Genomic DNA, 18,308 nt, shown 5'->3' with positions numbered 1-18,308 from the left:
GACAGATGAGATAATTGCAGCCAGGTGTGTTATCTGCAGCAGGATAGCCACACCCTCCAGCAGAGATCCTCTGTGCAGGAAAGAATCTCACACAGGAACACAAAAACACACAAACGCTGGGCAGAAAACCCAAAGGAATTGCAGCTGCAAGCAAATCATGTTTTGATAAAGTATTGACTCACTTTTTAGATTTTTATTCACAAAAAACATATTTCCCCTATACACTATTGTTAGTCAATCTCATAACTCAGTAAAACATAATAGTTTGTGGCTATGATATAAAAAAAAATGTGGAAACGCTTCTGAACTGAAACGTGCTAGAGGGGAAAAAAAGCAAACAGAACCATAGTTCATTACAGTATTCTAAACTCCAACACCTGGCCACAGATGAAAACCTGAGACAACCTACTTTTAAATGGAAGTAGGACACAAATCAATCATTTTTAGCCAAACTGTGTCACAAAAGACTGATTTGAACAGATTGGCCAACACCAAATCTGAACATTGCTCCAATTTACTGCGGGCGGATTCAATGAAATCAGCAGAAAATGTATCGATTTAGCAAAAGCCTTGAGTGGTTTGCTAAAACAGGCTCCTGTTGCAAAAGAGAAAAGATAAACTTCAAACTTTGGAACGGGGATGCGAACCTGCTGCACTCTTAACCTTATTCACCGAGGCTGAAGCTTCATCTGTAGCTGCATTTTCATTACAAATGTGTGCAAAACATTGATATTCCACTAATATTATATATATATATATATACATATATATATATATATGTTGAAATTGTGGTGTTTCCATTAAATAAGACACGCTACAAAAATCACAAGTGAAAACGTTTGTTCACACCATCAATCATTAAAAAACGTGTTGCGCCATCATCCTACCTTCCACTTCCTGCTGTTGTCTTCGTCTTTTCCGCCAGTAGTAATATCCGGTTGTTGATCATGTGACTCTTGTAACGCAGAAAGAGTGTTCCCATTGCAAGTTTTGCGAAATATATTGATTTTGATACAGCTGAAAAGCCCTCATCATAAGTAAACTTTTAATTGAAAAAAAGTGAGTTTACCCCCTAAGTTATTGTGTTTCCATTAAGCAAATTTATTTTTGTAGCTCCAATTGCGCAATTATATGGTCAGCTGAAATGCAAGTACTGATACACTAGCAACTGACATACTTTAATGTGACGCAAATCAGCCTCTGATAGAAAAAAATGTTTAAACTCGAGTTTTGTGCATTTCTAATACCAAATAGGAGGAAACTTCTTTGCAAATTCATGCATTACAATGTCCTCTGCAGAGATTAATCATTCCTTTTGAAGTATCTAAATTGATGTGACCTGGATCGTCAAAGTGGGAAACAGTATCACCAAACTGCACAGAAGCGGATCAATAATACATTAATGGTTAAATTAACATTAAATTAAATTCCAGCGCTTTTTAATGCCTTAAGCCCTCTTATCGACCCGAATAAGAAATACTACTTTCCGGATGCTGGTGTGTAAAAAAATCCTCTTCTACGTCTGACCCATAACGGAGTTTTTGAACACAGAGTAAACACTGCCATCTGCTGGAGGAGACGCAGCTTAACAGGAAAAACAAGAGCTCACTCCCACGTATCAAACCAACCGTTTTTTATTTGTATACAGAGCACCGGATGCTACTTTCTTTCCAATCAAAGATAAAAAAAACCAAAACAAAACAAGAAGCAAATCAGATTTTAAATATGAACAGCAAGCACATTGGTGAGTGGTTTCACAATAAACACTTAATTTATGTTCATCAAAATGACTTTTTTGTTGCTTATTTTTTGAAAATTTATTCAACATACAATGTCACTGGGATACAGCAGGGGGCGGGGTTGTAAAAGGTCACAGATCTCTTATGCGTTTGCTTGTTCCCCTTAAACACGTTATTGTTCATATACAGGACTCTTAAAAAGACAACAGGTCAACGACGACTTTGTTTGGGAGGAAATCACACGACCAGGAGAACTAACTGTGCACTGCCAATCTGGGTCGTTGATGTGATTTTACCAGGCTGTTTTGTAAAAGTCTGAACTGGACTCCAGGAAGTCCCACAGTGCTGGTTTGTGTGTATTTATTTATTATTTATTTATTTTTTAAGAGAGTGATTCTAAAAGCCAGGGGGCGCTCTTCGGAGACGATAAGGTGCAGGAGTGGAAGGGTCTGGAGTGGGGAGTCTCGGGAATTTACGATCGCTTTTTTCGGCTCTCCAGGTTATTGAAGTTGGCTGGCCTAATCTTCATTTCTGCAAATTCGATCGAGTGTTCGTGGCCCTTCCAGTGGAACCAGTTTATCCCCTGTGGAGAAAGAAAAAACAATAAATACAGCTGCTAACACATCATTAAAAACGCTCCACAGAGAGACACAAATCTGTTTTTCCTCACTGTTTTGCATTAAATCAAAGTAAATTTGACTTTTTTGGGGGGTGAGAAGGATTACCTGACCTAAAAATGTCAAAAAAATGAGAAAGAAGACTTCTTATATCAGCTATGTTTTTTTTTCTTTATAGTCAAAAAATAACATACTAATATTACTCTGCTTTTAAATAATTTGAGAAAGCTGTAAATGATGATGTCATGAATTTGTGAGCTCCTGATAAGCTTGATGTAATTTTGGCATTTCTTCTTGACATTTAAGAAAACCAACTCATAATTTAAAAGGTACATCTACCAAATATCGAGGAAATATACAAAATACTCTGTGCAAATTAAAACAAACAGAAAAAAAATGCAAACTTTTCTCACTCATAAATCTAACATTTAGCAACCCTGACTGACCTGGAACATTAGATGTTAATTTCATTTCATTTAAGTGAGAAAATGTGAAACGCACTGTTTAACCTGTCATTCACAGGTTGTCATTCACAATAACAGGGGTGTCAAACTCCAGTCCTCAAGGGCCGCTGTCCTGCGGTGTTTAGATGTGCCACAGGTAAAAAACAGTGGAATGAAATGGCTTAATTACCTCCTCCCAAATTTGGGTCCTCTCGTGAATGACAGGTTAAAATAGTAATTTTCTAACATTAAATTAAAGCTCCTAAGAGAAAAGAAACACTAAGATCATGAGAAAAATAAGTCCATTAACAGGACTGCATTAATGATGGAATAAAGTTACAGAAGTACTGAAATAGGCATAAAAGCTGAGACAGTTTTGTCAAGTGAACAAAGGTTTTCAAAAAGTAAAAAAAACAAAAAACGAACATGATACATACCTTACTGTGACTGCTGTCACCGTATTTCCCCATGAGGTTTACACGATGGCAGTTTTTATACCAGAAGGCACCTTTGTAGGACAAGGCGCAGTTGGTCACAGCGATGTCGTTATCGTTGTCGTAGGTGGAGAACGGCCGGCCCTGATGGTAGGACATGGAGTCGCCTGGTAGCACATCAAATAAAACCAGTTCCACACATTCAACTCCAAATGATTGACTTGCTTAAAATAGTTTTTATCAATGGAAGAGTTCAACATTCAACATGCTTGGAAATACTTGGCTTTTTTTTTTTACAAAGGTGCCTTCGCATGACTCATAGGCCCCAATTCACCAACTCCTGGTGTTTATTTTTACATGCACTTTGGGCTCAATATTGACTGTGTAAGCATCTAATTCACAAGGTAAATAGCACTAACATGTTGGTGCAAACATGCCCACCGCCTTTCTGCATCTGATGCTCTTTCTGCTGTAAATATGACCTTCAGCTGCATAAAAAAACTAAAGTTAAAACGTAGGAATGTTTCCTCACAACAACCCCAGACTTCAACAAATGAAATATCCAGGCACTTTTATGAACTCTAAGAACAATATGTCTCTCTCTAAAGGGGAAAAAGCATGTTTAGGATCTGTCTGTCTACCTATACTGCCATTGTGTTCCACTTTTCCAGGATTGGGCCATGGGGGCAACAGGAGAAAAATCCAGAAATCCTCTACTGAGAAGGTTCATGAAATCAGTTTGTACCCAAAATGTAGCTATTTTTTTAACCAGATCGGTGTCCAGACGAAGCCCTATCTATGTTTTTCCACCTTCCAGTTCCTACCTTCACTAGTAAACAAGACTCCAACATACTTCAGGCAGACACTGACCTCTGACCTCCAGGAAGCACCGTTTTCTTTTGGAGTTAAGACAAAAGCTGACTTTCACTCTGACTGCCTTCTGCACCAAACTACTTGAGTGTTTGCTGAAGGTTATTGAATATTGATACCAACAGAACCACCAAATGCGAAAACCACACCACTGCTTCTTGACATTACATGTTGATGCTCAAAACACATCACAGAGTTGGTACTTTTAAAACTTGCCACACAATTTAGAGCAGTGGGGAATTTTAAAGGATGATCTCTACAACCATCTGCATGTTTCAGTTCCAAATGAATGTACAAAAGACTTGAAGCTGAAAGATCCTTCAAGTGATTTAGAAGAAATTAGGCCATTTAAGTTTCCAGTGTTGTTGGTTAAAATAAGCTTTAGGTTTTGTTCTGACTTCAAACTATCAGAGTTATCCTGTAGCTTTTATGCAGTTGCAAAGTATTTTCCTTCTAGATTGAATTTTACCCTTAGCTTGTTTAATCAGAATCATAGGAATTACAATTTGAAGTTCAGCAATGAAAAGTTTAAAAAGTGGCAAAGCTAATCTTTGCAAGATCAACCATCTCACTTTATTGTCCTTATTGAACAAAAAGCAGGTAGGTAGTAGGACATTTTGCCTTGTGTAGCTGGTGGAACTGGTGGCTCAAAGTTCTACAATTTACAAATTGTTGTCAAGGGCCAAACCAATTTAAATCAAACAGCAGCAGCTCTAAACACCCCCTCAATCAAAGCATAATCTTAACATGACCCAGTCAAAGTCCAGATCTGCATCCAATTGAGAATCTGTGGTAAGGTTTTTCCATTTATGATCTACTGAGTGTCCACTCTATAAAACTGTAAGCGTTTTCAGCTTTCTTTGCTTTGGGGAAAAGAGAAAGAAATAGAAACCATGTGCCATTTTTCCTTGAATTTCAAAACCATGTACTCCTGTTTGTGCATCTGATAAAATCACAATAACAACATGTGGAAAAGCTCAAATGGAGGGTATATTTCAGCCACCCACTGTAAATGACAAGGATTTAAACTTCAGATTAACTTTGGACTGTTGCGTACCTGCTGTTCCACTATAAGCTCCTAAGTAGACTTTGTATCGTGTTCTCGGCTCGGCAAGCGTGAACTTGTCATACTGCGCGTAGGCCGACTCTCCGTTATCTCGCAAGTCCACCCTCAGCTCGTAATGTCCCAGAGACGTGATTTTTTGGAGGTTGGAGAGACCTATAGGCCAAGTTTAAAAAGAGCGTGTGTCAGAGGGTGTGTGGGGGAGGGAGGAGAGTGACGGATGCCAGAAGGGGAATTCTCTTACCCAGCCAGAACTCATCACTCATGTTCCCGAAGCCAGCTGTGTAGCTCTTCCAGTTCCTGAAGAATTCCAGCTTTCCGTTCTGGCGCCTGAGGAAAACCTGAGGAGTACTGGCTTTCATGAGTGCCACAACAACAGCTAAGGTCTCTCCGGGTCTGTCTATCATACATCATCAGAAAAACAGGTGCGTCGCGGCTAGCATATTCTGTGTGATCTTGTGGTGTGAAAGTGCTTCCTCACCAACCATCCTCCGCCATCTGTGGTCATGTCACAGTAGACCTGAATGGGCTGGCTCTCCTCTCCTCCTATGTAGACGGTGTACAGACCAGAGGTGGTCTCCCCATTCGACAGAATCTGAGCGCAGTCCCGGGGGCGGGCGTACATCTGTCCAGCTGGAACGCCACATGTTCGAAAGACATCAGAGAAAGATAGAAGCACTTTATCTTCAAGAAATCCATCCCACACCATTCAGGGTCATGAGTGGGAATGGCTTTTGGAAAGAAAGAAAGTAAAGAAGGTTAAAAAAAGAGAAGCTTTTTCCATCTGAGCAGTTTGGGGAGAAGGAAAAATAGGCACGGGTAATCTGCTTTTGCTGGAATTAGCATTAGAAACCCATCTGGAATGTTGCGTAACCAGTAATCAGAGCCTCCGGTGCCGACAAAAATCATATTAAAAGGTGACTTTTAGTGATGGATGCAAATACCGAGAGGTTTTCTTACCTTTACTGGTGGAAAAGGTGGTGGTTATGTAGTGACTCCTCTGGCCTCCAGAGATGGCCTGAAGGCGGACACTGTACTCTGTCGAGTCAGTGAGCTGAGACATGCTATAAGACGACGCTGTGGGGCTTAGCATTACCTCCTGCAGTGACAAAATTAACAGAAGGTTGTTGCTGCAGTTGTGGCCAAATGTTTTCAGATTTGGAGTTTTTCTGTCTGTAAAATCCAAAAGGTTTCCACCTAGGCCAGTTTCACACCGGGAGAGTTTTGTGGGGAGGAAGGACCACCTTTGTTTGGCCTGGTTTCTGTTCACACTATGCTTTTTAAAGTGACTCACAGCCTTCAAAACTTTGTCATGAAGTTTGAACAGATGCTGGCTCAGGGAGCTGTCACAAAAAGCTGCCCAATGAAAGCAGGAGACGAGGCAGCGAGCAGCAGCGGTTTAAACATTTTCACATGGACGATAAAACATGTCTTGGTTCAGTTTCTCTTTTTGTATTTCACTGTAATTTCACTAGGAAACCATCACTAACAAAGATGATGCATACAACAACAAAAGTTTTAGAAGCATTTACAAGATGTACTTATTTCCAAGACTTTTAAAAACCCTTTAAAGATGTTCAGAGAGACCTTCTCCTTGATTTAATTGATTTTAGGCAGGTAGAGATATTGAAAAGAGCTTTTCTTCAGTTCAGTCCAGACAAGCCTGGCTTTGGCCTTCCTACACAGTTCTGTTCAATTCTCCTCACCCTTCACTGCTTCATCTGGGCTTTCTCGCATTGACTTGCATTTCTCCAGTAGAATTTCAACTGGGCCGCTCATCGAACAGAAGGAAAATCAATGACGTTGATTTCCCACGCTGTTTTAGAACTGAAGTCTGCCTATGGTTGTAGTTTGCCAATGGGTATTGACAAACTACAACTGGATGGTGTCCATGTTGGCCACTCTACCAAATATTGAGCAATTAAAGTCAGAGTAAGAGGAATGTTTGAGACATTTTACTGCTGGCAAAAATGTCTTTGCCCCACTCAGTAGCAGCCATCTTGTTCGTCTCGGCACGTCTCTCTTTGCAGTGGATGATGGTTGTTTGCAGCGCACGCAATTTCCAGTAATCTTCATAGCGAAGCTTCCTTCACGGTCCGCCTGGTGCATTACAGAAGTCGCAGCCAAATGTTAGCGATTGCGTAAAATTAGCAGTCGTCTCTCAAAAACTGAGGGTACAGATCCTTTGTGTGACGAAAAATATAAAACAAAGCGCGGGTGTTTACCAGGCTAAGTCTAGATCTCGAGAAGTTAGATGTTTTATAAGCGAAGAGAGTAGCAACTTGTAGTCTTTGACTGATGTAACCTAGTTGGTATAACTCCATCTACTTTGTAGACGTACCAGTGGTTTAGTTTGCTAGTGGACAGGGGAGACCAATCCAACCTCTCACATTAAAAACACTGTTGTATAAGAACTTTGAGATTTACTACAAATCAAAGAGCACTATTACAGACTGAGCCTAGCATATGCAGACACTGAGAGGAAGCGGGCATATATACAATGTCACCATGATCTAGAACAGACATCAAAGTTGCAACACAGTTTTTCTTGACTTAGTTAAAAGGAAAAAACAAAGAAACGGATGCAAGAAAAAGGGCTGTTCTAATTTAGGTTTCTTCACAAGTTGCTGAATGCTTGATTTTCATTGATGAGGATACCAGTATGTCTGTGCTGAGACACAAGCTCCCTCTCTCAGCCTGTAATTTATCAACTTTGATCTTGAATTTAAAAATAGCAGTGGTTTCAACTTGCCTAGATTCAAAACAACATTTGAGTCACCAGAACGGTAATGGGGACACTAAGCGAGATCACTAATGCAGATGATAAAAGGACCTAACCTTGAGGAACACCCTTAAAGGATGTTCAGCTGTCTAGAAATGAAAACACCTGTCGATTATATATGCTGAGACATGTTGGAGATAGAGTTGTGAAACCAAGACGTAACATGCTCTGCAACTCCTACATCAAACAGTTTCTGCATCAAGAGGTTCTGGTGTAAAATGTCAAAGGCCTTTAACGAGTGGCGCAGTGTTACTTCCTCGAGAGAGATCAGATAAAAGTCATCCACAACCTTCAAGCTGCTGTGATATTTTCTAAAACCAGATTGAAGACTAGATAACATTGTGTGAGGTAAAGTACTCTTTCAACAGCTTTTGCTGGGCGGCTTATTCACTATACTTTCAAAGACCAGTGTTTTTCGGGGTCCAGAGTTTTACTTTTTGTGTCACACCAGAGGTCGGATGAGTTGTCTGACCTGCCCAAATGAAGCAGAATATCTGATTACTCCGGCTTGTTTAAGTTGGTCCAAACGCCTCTGGTGCGAAGGCGCCCTTAGTCATGCCTCATGACATGTTCCTTTGTCTTGATGGAAAAAGCATTGCTCATCAACAGCTGCTTAATCATAGGGAAAAGTTGCTTTTGGAAGATTTGACACCATTCATCATTCATTCTTGGTTTGTGTTTTTTGGGGGAATTGTGAAATCTCTTGGTCCACACTTGAATGGCCTCCAGAGACTTCACTGTCAGCTTGGCACAGGACCGGTGAGTGTCTTGCCTTTTCTTCATCATGACAGTCCTTTTCCCTAAAATCCCAAGCAACCCTTTGGAGTCCAATCCAGCAAAATGTCAATCTGAGCTGCTTGGTGTTTTTCTTGGAAATAATTTGCTCATTTGTTGCCCTTAATGATACCAGGCAATCATCCAGACGTGTCTCTCTTACATTTCTGACCACTGGGGTGAACTCAATAGCTTGGTCAAATCTTGGAATTTGCTGGACTACATTGGATAGTCTTGTCTCTTGTCGAAGTCCTGGATGGTTTGATAACTAGTTGATTTGGGTGCAGTCTTACTTACAGAGGTATTCTCACATTTGGTGCCTTTCTTACGCAAAGTAATGATGATAGCACTTGTTTTCTTATAGGTAGACATGGGAAAAGTACCCAAAAATTCCTCTATTTCAACATATATTTACTTGAGTAGAAGTGAAAGGTCGTCATCCAAGAAATTACTCAAGTAAAACAGTTTTTGATGAAAAGGCTTATGGAGAACTGAGTATCTGATCAAAACATCAGTCGTTTAATGTTCAAAAATCACATCATCAGATTTGTGAAAATAGAAAATGATGTGGAAATGTTGGTATTTTTAAGAACTCAAATGAAAATTATTCATATAAATAACATAACTGCAAAATAATAAAATCTGATTTTCTAAGTCAGTTTCTTTCAATATAAAATTTGTGAAACTGTAACAAAAACTGCAGGTGTGTGTTTGTTCCTGGTGAATTTTGGTTAAAACAAACTCCTTTTCTATTAAGTGATGGTACTTATAGTGGGATAGAGAATCCAGAAATCTTACTCAACTAAGAGTAACAGATACTTTATTTTACTCAAGTAAAAGTATGAAGTACCCAAGCAGATGTAACTAGTTACTACCAAATTCTGCATGGAGGTAAACATGACTGACGAAAAGTAACACTAATCCCTTCTAGATCAATCATTCTGATCTTCGGACGTATTCTTGTCAGACAAAACTTTGTTTTTTGAAATTATGCCTGCATATCATTTGGCTAAAACATCCAATGCAAATTTCTAGCGGAAAAGAACTGAAGCAGTAAAGTAAGCAATTTCAAAAGTGTACATACTCTGACTGCACCGTCAGCAGAGAAGAAGGTTAGCACATAGCCAGAGACGGCAGCGGTGGGGGGTTGCCATGTCAGAGTGGCGCTGTCAGTTTGAACGTTAACAGTCATCAGGTCGCGAGGAGGATCCACGTCTAAAAAAGAAACACAGTAAAGTTTAGAATAATTGTTCTGGAAATATTTCTTCCTCAGTGTTGCCTGACCTACCTGTGGAGAATTTAGTAACAGTGGACGCACTCCTCTGAGCTTCTTTCATACCATAAACCCCAACCGTGTAGAGAGATCCTGGAACCAAGGTGTTCATCTGGAACTCCACTACGTTCCCAGAAACGTGCTCCACCACTGGGGACGCTGGGGCGAAAACCAAATGGCACAGTCCAATCAAAGAGATCAAAACGCCGCGTCAATCAGGAAGGTTTTTAGTTGACTTCTGAGTGAGAAAATCACCTGCGTCGGTGCTGTAGGTGATGACGTAGCCGTCGACAGTGGCTACGGACGGCTGCCACAGCAGCAGAGCCGACGTGTCCGTGACGTTGATGACAGTCAGACCTCGTGGACTGTCCAAAGCTGGAGGACACACACACACACAAGAAAAACATGCTTTTTTTAATTTACTAACGTCTCGACGACAAGATGGGAAAATTCTAGCAAAAGAGGAAATCCAACCTGTGGTAACCGTGCCGGTGCTGGGCTCGCTCTCCTCCAGGCCCTTCAGGGAACTCACCGTCACCTGGTACGTCTTTCCGGGAAACATATTGATCAGCACCGTCTCAGACACGCCGCCGTCCGCCGTCACGATCAATGGGCTTCCTGGGAAAGAGAGGGAACAAACAAACAAACGGCGGTGCCATGGTGACAGATCACACTGCTTTTATTATTTGCACTTCCAGCACCAATGTGTGCTGCGGCTCACTTTAAAAAGTCTGGAGCTGGACATTACAGAGGTCAAGCTTTAGAAGAGGAACTCTTGGAAACAAAAACATGTCACATAGTGCATATTAGGCATGCTGAATGAGATCCAATTTACTAATCCTAATCTGAAACTGATAATATGTTACAGGATTAAAAGATTTATTCCAAGCAATCTGGGGGTGACCACCATGTCTGCATCAAACTACATGACAATCTGTCCAAATGTCATTAACATTTACAAAGAAAAAAAAATCTAAAATGATCAAGTCATTGGCAGACAGCTTTGACTACACACTTACCTCTGGCAATGCATTTTTCTTAAAAATATGATTTAATTTAAAGTGAGATAAAGAGGTTTTCCAAAGCTGTAGCATTTATTGTCATGAAGCATTGCAAAACAAAGAAATAACTGACCAAAAAAATTTATCACTTTTTGTACTAAGTACTGATTATTCGTGGAGAAAAAATGACCTAACACATACAGTAACTACATCAAAAATGAGTAAATCGTAAGACTCTTTGGTTTGAAGAAAGCATCTACTCTTACAGTTACCGGAAAATGTTTCTAGGAGAAATATGTTGTCTACAAAACTTACAATATAAAAGAACTTCATACAATGTATGACATATAGCATCATGGTTTGGATCTGTGTTGAACCAGTCAAGCAAAACTTGAATGGTACAAATCAATTTAAAAAAAACCATGAAAAGCATCTATCAGCGAGTCAAAAAAAAAGATACAAAACTAAGTAACATAAACTATCTCTCTGGGAAAACCTGCAGCAAACAGGTCATGTGACAAAGTCTGTAAATACTAGAAATGTTGGTCTCTAACCCAACCACCTCTCAGGAGAATACTGTTGGGTTCTGATGCTGTTCTGCAAAAGAACCACGTATCTCTACAGCTACCTAGTCTAAAGCTGATATGAATTGTCAAACTTATTGCATATAAAAAATACAAAAACAGAACATCTATAAAGTTTCAAGTTCTTTCTGCACAAGACAAAAACTACTGTAGTATCCCGCTTCTGACTAATTTATGTGATTTTTGCTGCACCTTTATACGAAAACACAGCTATCCACCACTGCACAGTGAACTTCAACCATCAGAAAACTACAACACCTGACATCAGTTTTACCTCCTTCAAAGGGCACGTAGGTGATCCTGTAGTTATCCACCGGAAAACGTGGAATGGACCAGTGAACTATGGCGGTGGAGTCCGTCACCTCGGTGAAATGCAGTCCCCTTGGCGCACTCAGACCTAGCAGAGTGCAAAAGTGAATGTGCAGATGGTGAATTCCTGAGAGGAAAATGTCAAGAACCCATTAGACCTAATTCCATGCGACATGATTGGCCTGAACCAGAGGATCAAAGATGATTAGTGGAATTGTCATATCATCGGGCTAAAAGAACGCTTGGAAAGAAAGGAGAGTTAGTCTGAAAATGTGACACAGCAGCGTTTTTTTTTTTTTTTCATATACCTGTCTGAGCAACCCCTGTTATAGGCTGGGAACGCTGGTCCAACGTGAGGCCGTAGAGCTCAAATTCATACTCAGTGCCACTCATGAGCCCAGTTATGACCTTTGTCCGCTCACTGCCGTGGACGCTGTACTCCTGCGGATGAGCTAATCTTTTACTGTCTCTTATTTTGATCACAAATCTGTCAAACTGGTCTTCGTCGGCCGTCCATGATAGGCGGAAGCCGTCGGCCGTGATGTCCGAAACGAAGAGCTGATCCACTTCTGGCTCTGCCTCTGGTTAGACAAGGAAACAGGAACGGGCAGCAATGGGTTTTTGGCAACAGTGATCATTGTGGAAGAGGTCAGATATCAGGGAAAGTAGAAGGTTTATGATCCAGCCTGCTCAGGTATCCGTTAGTGTAAATCAGTCCGAAGACGACCCAGGAAGCACATACAAGAAGAAGAAGATGATGAGAGGATTTTCTTGTAGTTGTTTATTGATGTCAGTGTTGGTCGAGATGAGTCCCCCATGCAAACTGGATTCATTCAGCGCACATCAAAGACTATAAAACTATTTATTTAAAAGGCTTAAATCAACAGACAAATTCATGCTCTGAGAGTCTGTTGATTTATCAGTGTTTTCCTAGATTTAAAAAAAAAAAAAAGTGCTTTGGGACCTGAGCTACAAAACGGCAGCAGAGGTCAGCAGCAAGGTAGCATCTGCAAATTTACAACGTGAAGGAAAACACATGGCAAAATATGAAACCAAGCAAATATGCTGGCTCATATTTTGAAGGAAAGAAGAAACCCGAAGGCGTTCCATGTCTCTTCTTTATGCCGATGCAGCTGGATAACGAGAGAAGGCTTGAAATAAAGGAAGAGAGGAGAAAAAGTTCCACTATAAATGAGAGCTGGGGTTAAAAAGAAGAAGGTTGAAGGTGAAACTTCACCATAGAAAACATGGTGCATCCCTGATTGAAATCTTCAAACATGGGAAAGAGTTACAGGCGTTCACATTTCACACTGATGGATTGTGACCAGGTTGGATGTTGGACTTCAACATAGAGCGAAACTAAGTAAGTAAAACAAGCAATTATATTTTTTTTAGCTTTACATTATGTTACATATAACGTTATTCCCTCATCAAAAACATACCTGAAGTGTTGCTTCAGACTAGCCAGCAACAATTAGCAAACACCTGGTGCTACTGTGTATCTGTTGAGCTCATTATAGGAGCTGCTTCTCAGTGAAACGCTGGTAAAAAAAAAAAAAAAAAAACTTTGTTAAAGGGTTAATGGAGGAGCCATGTTGTGATCATTTCCTGAAGGCAGTTTCAGAAAGAGCAGGAGTTTCTTAAAGAGACGGAGGGCCAATTTCAAGGCATTAAATTATGAAGTCAAATCTCTTTTGAGTCATCTTTGACATATAGCATTTTTATAACAACTGAAGGCTCGACTGTGCTGCGAAATGGCACCATGTGACTGGAAAACACACTACTGCCCCTTTAAATTTGGAAAGCTAGTTTGAACTTGGTTGATGCAAGTGTTTCCAGTAGTCTGCTGCCAGGGATAGTTACTTCATGTAGTGAAGATGATTTCATGAAGGACATCATTGGTCTGGAGGTGACATTTATTCCCATCCATCCCTAAATATTTTCACTGGGATTTAAATCCAAGGATATGCAGGATGTTATTCTCCTAGGCAGGGGGAGTTCTTCATCAGACGGGGGTTGTGGACATTGAGAAATCCAGCCATGTTCAAAGATAAAAGACCTTTTGTCTTTACAACATTGTGAATGCATGACATGAAATGAATTGAAAGATATTTGATGACCTGATGAAAAGCTCGTTCACTAGTGCTTAAATACAGTTTCAATAACTTGTGTTCTCTATTTTTTTTTTTTTTTTTTTTTTTTTTTTTTGTCTTTAGCTCCTTTTTCTTCTTACTGCCTTTAAAGCTGTACCTACAACCTGGCTATAATCCATCAGCACCAAATGTGAGCACTTGGAATTTATTCTTCAGTCTGTAGATTTTAATCATGATCAAGATGAATGCATCATGTTGCAATAGTGAAACTTCCTAAATGGATCTTGAGAGATAAGTTTATATGGCAGCTGAAACAAAACAAAAAATCCCAGAAGCGTTTAGTAAAACAAAGGGCCTCTCAGCGCACTGTAAGCGGTACCTGTCACAGCCACTGTAGTCAGGGGCCGAGAGAGAAGCCCCGACTCAGACACGCCGGTTAGCTTGACCTCATAGCCAATGCCGGTGATGAGGCCCCAGATGTCCAGGTGACTCTGGTCTCCTGGCACGGTGAACTCCTGAGGCTCCAGCAGCCAGCCTGAGTCTGTCACCACTATATGAAAGTGGCTAAAACCGCCACCAGAGGGGGATAACTCCTCCTGCTGCGGCGGTGGCTGCTGCCTCACTTCCCAGGACGCTCTGAAACCGTAGGGGGTTACGTTGGATATGGTCAAGTTTTCCACTTTAGGTAAAGGAGCTGGGAAGGAAGTTGGGTGTGGGGGGAAGGGGATTGATTGGAGGGGATACGACATTTCATTTAGGGAGTATGATGTATGCAGTGGTTGCAAAAGCAAATACATAGTCAGTTCTTTCAAGAGTGTGCCAAAGTATCTTAAAAAAAAAAGGTCAAAGATGCATTAAAAGTGCAATATTTTCAATATCTATCAGTTAACAACACAATAAAATAAAATGTGACCTGCATCATACTGTTTAATTTTAAAGGAATGCAAAAAGCTTTTTAATCTAGACATATAATTAGAAGAAGCCAAGTACAAAAGTGGGGAAAATGAACTCAACAACCACATTATTTTATATCATTTAATGCCTCTCTACTGCTGCCCTATCGCTGTAAACCTGAAGCCATTAAGCATACTACTGACTAAAAACAAATGCATCAGTGGGTCTTCAGCTTCTTGTTAATCAAATGTATTCGACTTTCATGCATTTGTTTGGTGTGGACTGCTTTCTATTGCAGCTTAATATTACCACCTTCCTAAAATAATGGCATAAGTCAGTTTTTGCCGAAAGTAATTTTGGCAAAAATAATCACCACCTCTTTTTTGCCAAAAAATGACATAGGCTATCAGAGGCCTATTTTCCTTTAGAGGAGCGTCAAGTTGATGAAACAAGGTACTTTATGTCAAGTTACCTTGTGATTGTCCAGTTGCAACTATGCGCCCTAATGACTACGGTGTTCATCATGCTCTTTTAGTTTTGAAAATATGAAATCTACAGCAGAAACTTTGAACATCTTGGTTTCTACACTTGATTCTTAGTCTGAAGTAAAAATACAAAACATAAGTAATCACAGTGGTCCCCTGCCTATACAAGTTAATCGTGGAAATCTTTGCCTATCCTTGCTTTTGTTAGTAGAGTATACCTAAAATATTTGAAAGAAAATGCAGCTTGAGAGGCTGATAAGCCAGGAGCAATCCTACATGACATGCTATTGACTGGTATCTCCAAAGCACCCAATTTAGAAGAACCATTTATCTGTCTTGGATCTGATTGGTGGTACCCCAAAAGACTGTAAATATTAGCTTCTTTGGTAGTGCTAAGATGTTTTCCACTGTGTGTATTAATGCATAGAGGGGGTCTCAAGTGTTCACGGTTTTTAACTCAACTATACAACAATGCTGTGGCAACCTTAATGATGGCAGCAAGTGACGCCTAAAGACAGCATCTACGTATAAGAAGAAATAAACTGCAGCTGGTAATGCATGCCCATTTGGCTCTGAATGCATTTTTGGATTTAACCAAACTTTAGAAAATTTCTTAAAGTAATGGATATCAGTAAAATACTTAGTACCTGTGACAGCATGGACGAACATAGACGGAGTGCGACGGCCATGAGAAATACCGTACACTTCGATATCATAGCCCGTGTCATCCATCAGGTTAGGGATTGTAATGTTACGGGCTTCACTGGGCAGCCTGAACTCCAGCGTGTCAGACTGCTGCTCCGAGTCACTAACCTGGACAACAAACCCATCAAAGTGGCCAGACAATATGTTCCAGTACAAGCTGAGGTAATGGGGGTTAGCAGACGAAGCAACTATCGGCCCCAACTGCGGGACGTCCTCTGAACAAGAGAAGAATGTGTTTTGAGTTACTTTGTCCGGAGCACATATACCGTCCAATACAGAGCAGTGTTACTGGGATACCTGTAGTAGCTACAGCCAGGAGAGGCTGTGTGTTCTGCCTGCCGCCTTTACTGGCGTAAAGCTTTATATCGTAGCTCGTGTTCGCTTTGAGCCCCGCCATTACCGTGGCGCGAACATCTCCGGGCAGAGTGCGCCCCATCGCCTGCGACGGCAAAGCAGACTCTCTGACTTCGACTACAAACGTATCAAAGGCCTTCTCTCTCGTTCGCCATGAAAGAGAGAATCTGTCTGAGGTAACATTGGAAACAACTAGATTGGACAAATCGGGCTCCTCAGCTATAGGGAAGGAAAAAAAATAGTACACATTCAATGATTTTACAAGCTTGTGCTGGTCTCTTTCTTAAAATTTCATGCCTACAGACCTACTCAACTACTTCAGATTTCTACTTAGTAAAATACAATAGAAACAACTTTTGGAAAATACAGTCACAGTTTCCCATGATCGGCAATATACCCAAGAAAAAACTAAGCACACACCGTAATTCAGTCGCTTGTAGGACAACGTTCATTAGCAAGAGCTAGTTTTGGAGTTGCTTGACTGCCTTATGCCTCTTTGAAACATAAATTAGTTTGTTCAGTATTTGATGGGACTTCCACGGGGAAATCTAGAACATATTTTCAACTTTTAAATTATCTTCAGGTGTAAACCTTGTTTCTCACTGTCAGACGACAAACTAAATTGGTAGGAATGGCCTTACAACCCTTCCCAGATTGCTGGGCAGAAACTATTCTTAATCTCTCACTAAAATTATTCAGTTTTAATGGTAGATCAAAGGTGGTCACAGTTAAAATTGATCAATCAAGTATAAAGTTATTGTGTAAGGGTGTACCTAGTTTTCGCACGACAGTCAAGGAAACTTGATTTTTTACAAAAGTTGTCATCACTTTGACACTAAAACAAAACAAAAAAACCTACCATATCTTCCGCAATATAAGGTGCACCGGATTATAAGGCGCACCTTCAATGAATGACCTATTTTAAAACTTTTTTTATATATAAGGCGCACTGCATTATAAGACGCATAGAACAGACGCTACAGCAGAGGCTGGAGTTTCGTTATGCATCCACTAGATGGAGCTGCACTAAAGTGAATGTCAACAAAACAGTCCGACTCTCGTCGAGGAGAGCCTTCCGCGACTGGGCCGGAGCGTGGCCGGACGATGGTCACCCTTCTCCGTTCGCGCACAGCATGTTTGTGGAGAACGTGGTGCTAAATGACCTGCAGACGACCTGATTCTAGACGGTCGGTAAGTAGATAGGTCAGTCAAATTGTATTAATAGATTACAAACCAGCGTTCTGACAACTATCCCAGCATGCACCGCGCGCTTCTTCTTCTGCGGGCGAAAATGAAGTCGGCGGCTGCTTACCGTAGTTGCTAGGCCTGTTGTGGCTCAATATTGGTCCATATATAAAGCGCACCAGATTACAAGGCGCACTGTCGGCTTTTGAGGAAATTGAAGGTTTTTAGATGCGCCTTATAGTGCGGAAAATACGGTAACTTCCTAACTTTCTGTGACATTTTAAAGTACTTGAAGTCAAAATACCTGTTGATGCAACAATACTGACAGGTCGTGTTCGAGATCCCTTGTACGTCCCATAGAGGTAGGCTATGTAATCAGTGCTGGGCCTGAGCCCTGTGACATCATGGGCCGATACATTTTGAGAAATGTTGTACTCCTTCAGCTCCATGAGCCAGTCTGAGTCAATTATCTCCAGAACAAAACCATCAAACTCCCTTTCAGTGCTGTTCCAGTGGATCATAAAGCTTTCGGACGTTAAGTTTGAGACATACACTTTGCCAACCACTGGTGTGGCAACTGAAGAAAGAAACCACAGTTAGAAATGTCAGTCATTCTGTAAAACGGATATATCAGAAACACATCTCAAGTGTTATTAGCAAATGCTTCCGTTGACTTATTGTTAAAAGAATATAAACAAAAGGT

The 18,308-nt window shown here is 40.6% G+C and overlaps 1 protein-coding gene across 8 annotated transcripts in view; it reads right to left on the bottom strand.

Annotated features, from left to right (window-relative positions):
• Positions 1-1,616: 1,616 nt before the first annotated feature.
• The window catches only part of tnca (tenascin Ca), a 62,965-nt gene continuing 46,273 nt past the window's right edge, over positions 1,617-18,308 (bottom strand). For 4 of the 8 annotated variants that reach the window (XM_016662763.1, XM_016662761.1, XM_016662764.1 and 1 more), the window contains 16 exons: positions 17,910-18,182; positions 16,364-16,639; positions 16,009-16,281; positions 14,362-14,676; positions 12,198-12,470; positions 11,855-11,977; positions 10,470-10,613; positions 10,251-10,370; positions 10,011-10,154; positions 9,807-9,937; positions 6,127-6,265; positions 5,648-5,799; positions 5,411-5,507; positions 5,161-5,322; positions 3,237-3,400; positions 1,617-2,322 (listed from right to left, as the gene is read on the bottom strand). In XM_016662763.1, the coding sequence (XP_016518249.1) occupies positions 2,212-2,322; positions 3,237-3,400; positions 5,161-5,322; positions 5,411-5,507; positions 5,648-5,799; positions 6,127-6,265; positions 9,807-9,937; positions 10,011-10,154; positions 10,251-10,370; positions 10,470-10,613; positions 11,855-11,977; positions 12,198-12,470; positions 14,362-14,676; positions 16,009-16,281; positions 16,364-16,639; positions 17,910-18,182 (2,897 nt within the window). In that variant the 3' untranslated portion in view covers positions 1,617-2,211. The remainder of the gene's footprint in view (positions 2,323-3,236; positions 3,401-5,160; positions 5,323-5,410; positions 5,508-5,647; positions 5,800-6,126; positions 6,266-9,806; positions 9,938-10,010; positions 10,155-10,250; positions 10,371-10,469; positions 10,614-11,854; positions 11,978-12,197; positions 12,471-14,361; positions 14,677-16,008; positions 16,282-16,363; positions 16,640-17,909; positions 18,183-18,308) is intronic. The other 4 variants (XM_016662766.1, XM_016662767.1, XM_016662768.1 and 1 more) reach the window with 1 other exon arrangement.

Source organism: Poecilia formosa, unplaced genomic scaffold, assembly GCF_000485575.1.
Source record: "Poecilia formosa unplaced genomic scaffold, Poecilia_formosa-5.1.2 Scaffold389, whole genome shotgun sequence".
NCBI classification, from domain to species: domain Eukaryota; kingdom Metazoa; phylum Chordata; class Actinopteri; order Cyprinodontiformes; family Poeciliidae; genus Poecilia; species Poecilia formosa.
The sequence above is the reverse complement of the archived record's forward strand: the minus strand, read 5'-3'. Positions and strand labels throughout refer to the sequence as shown.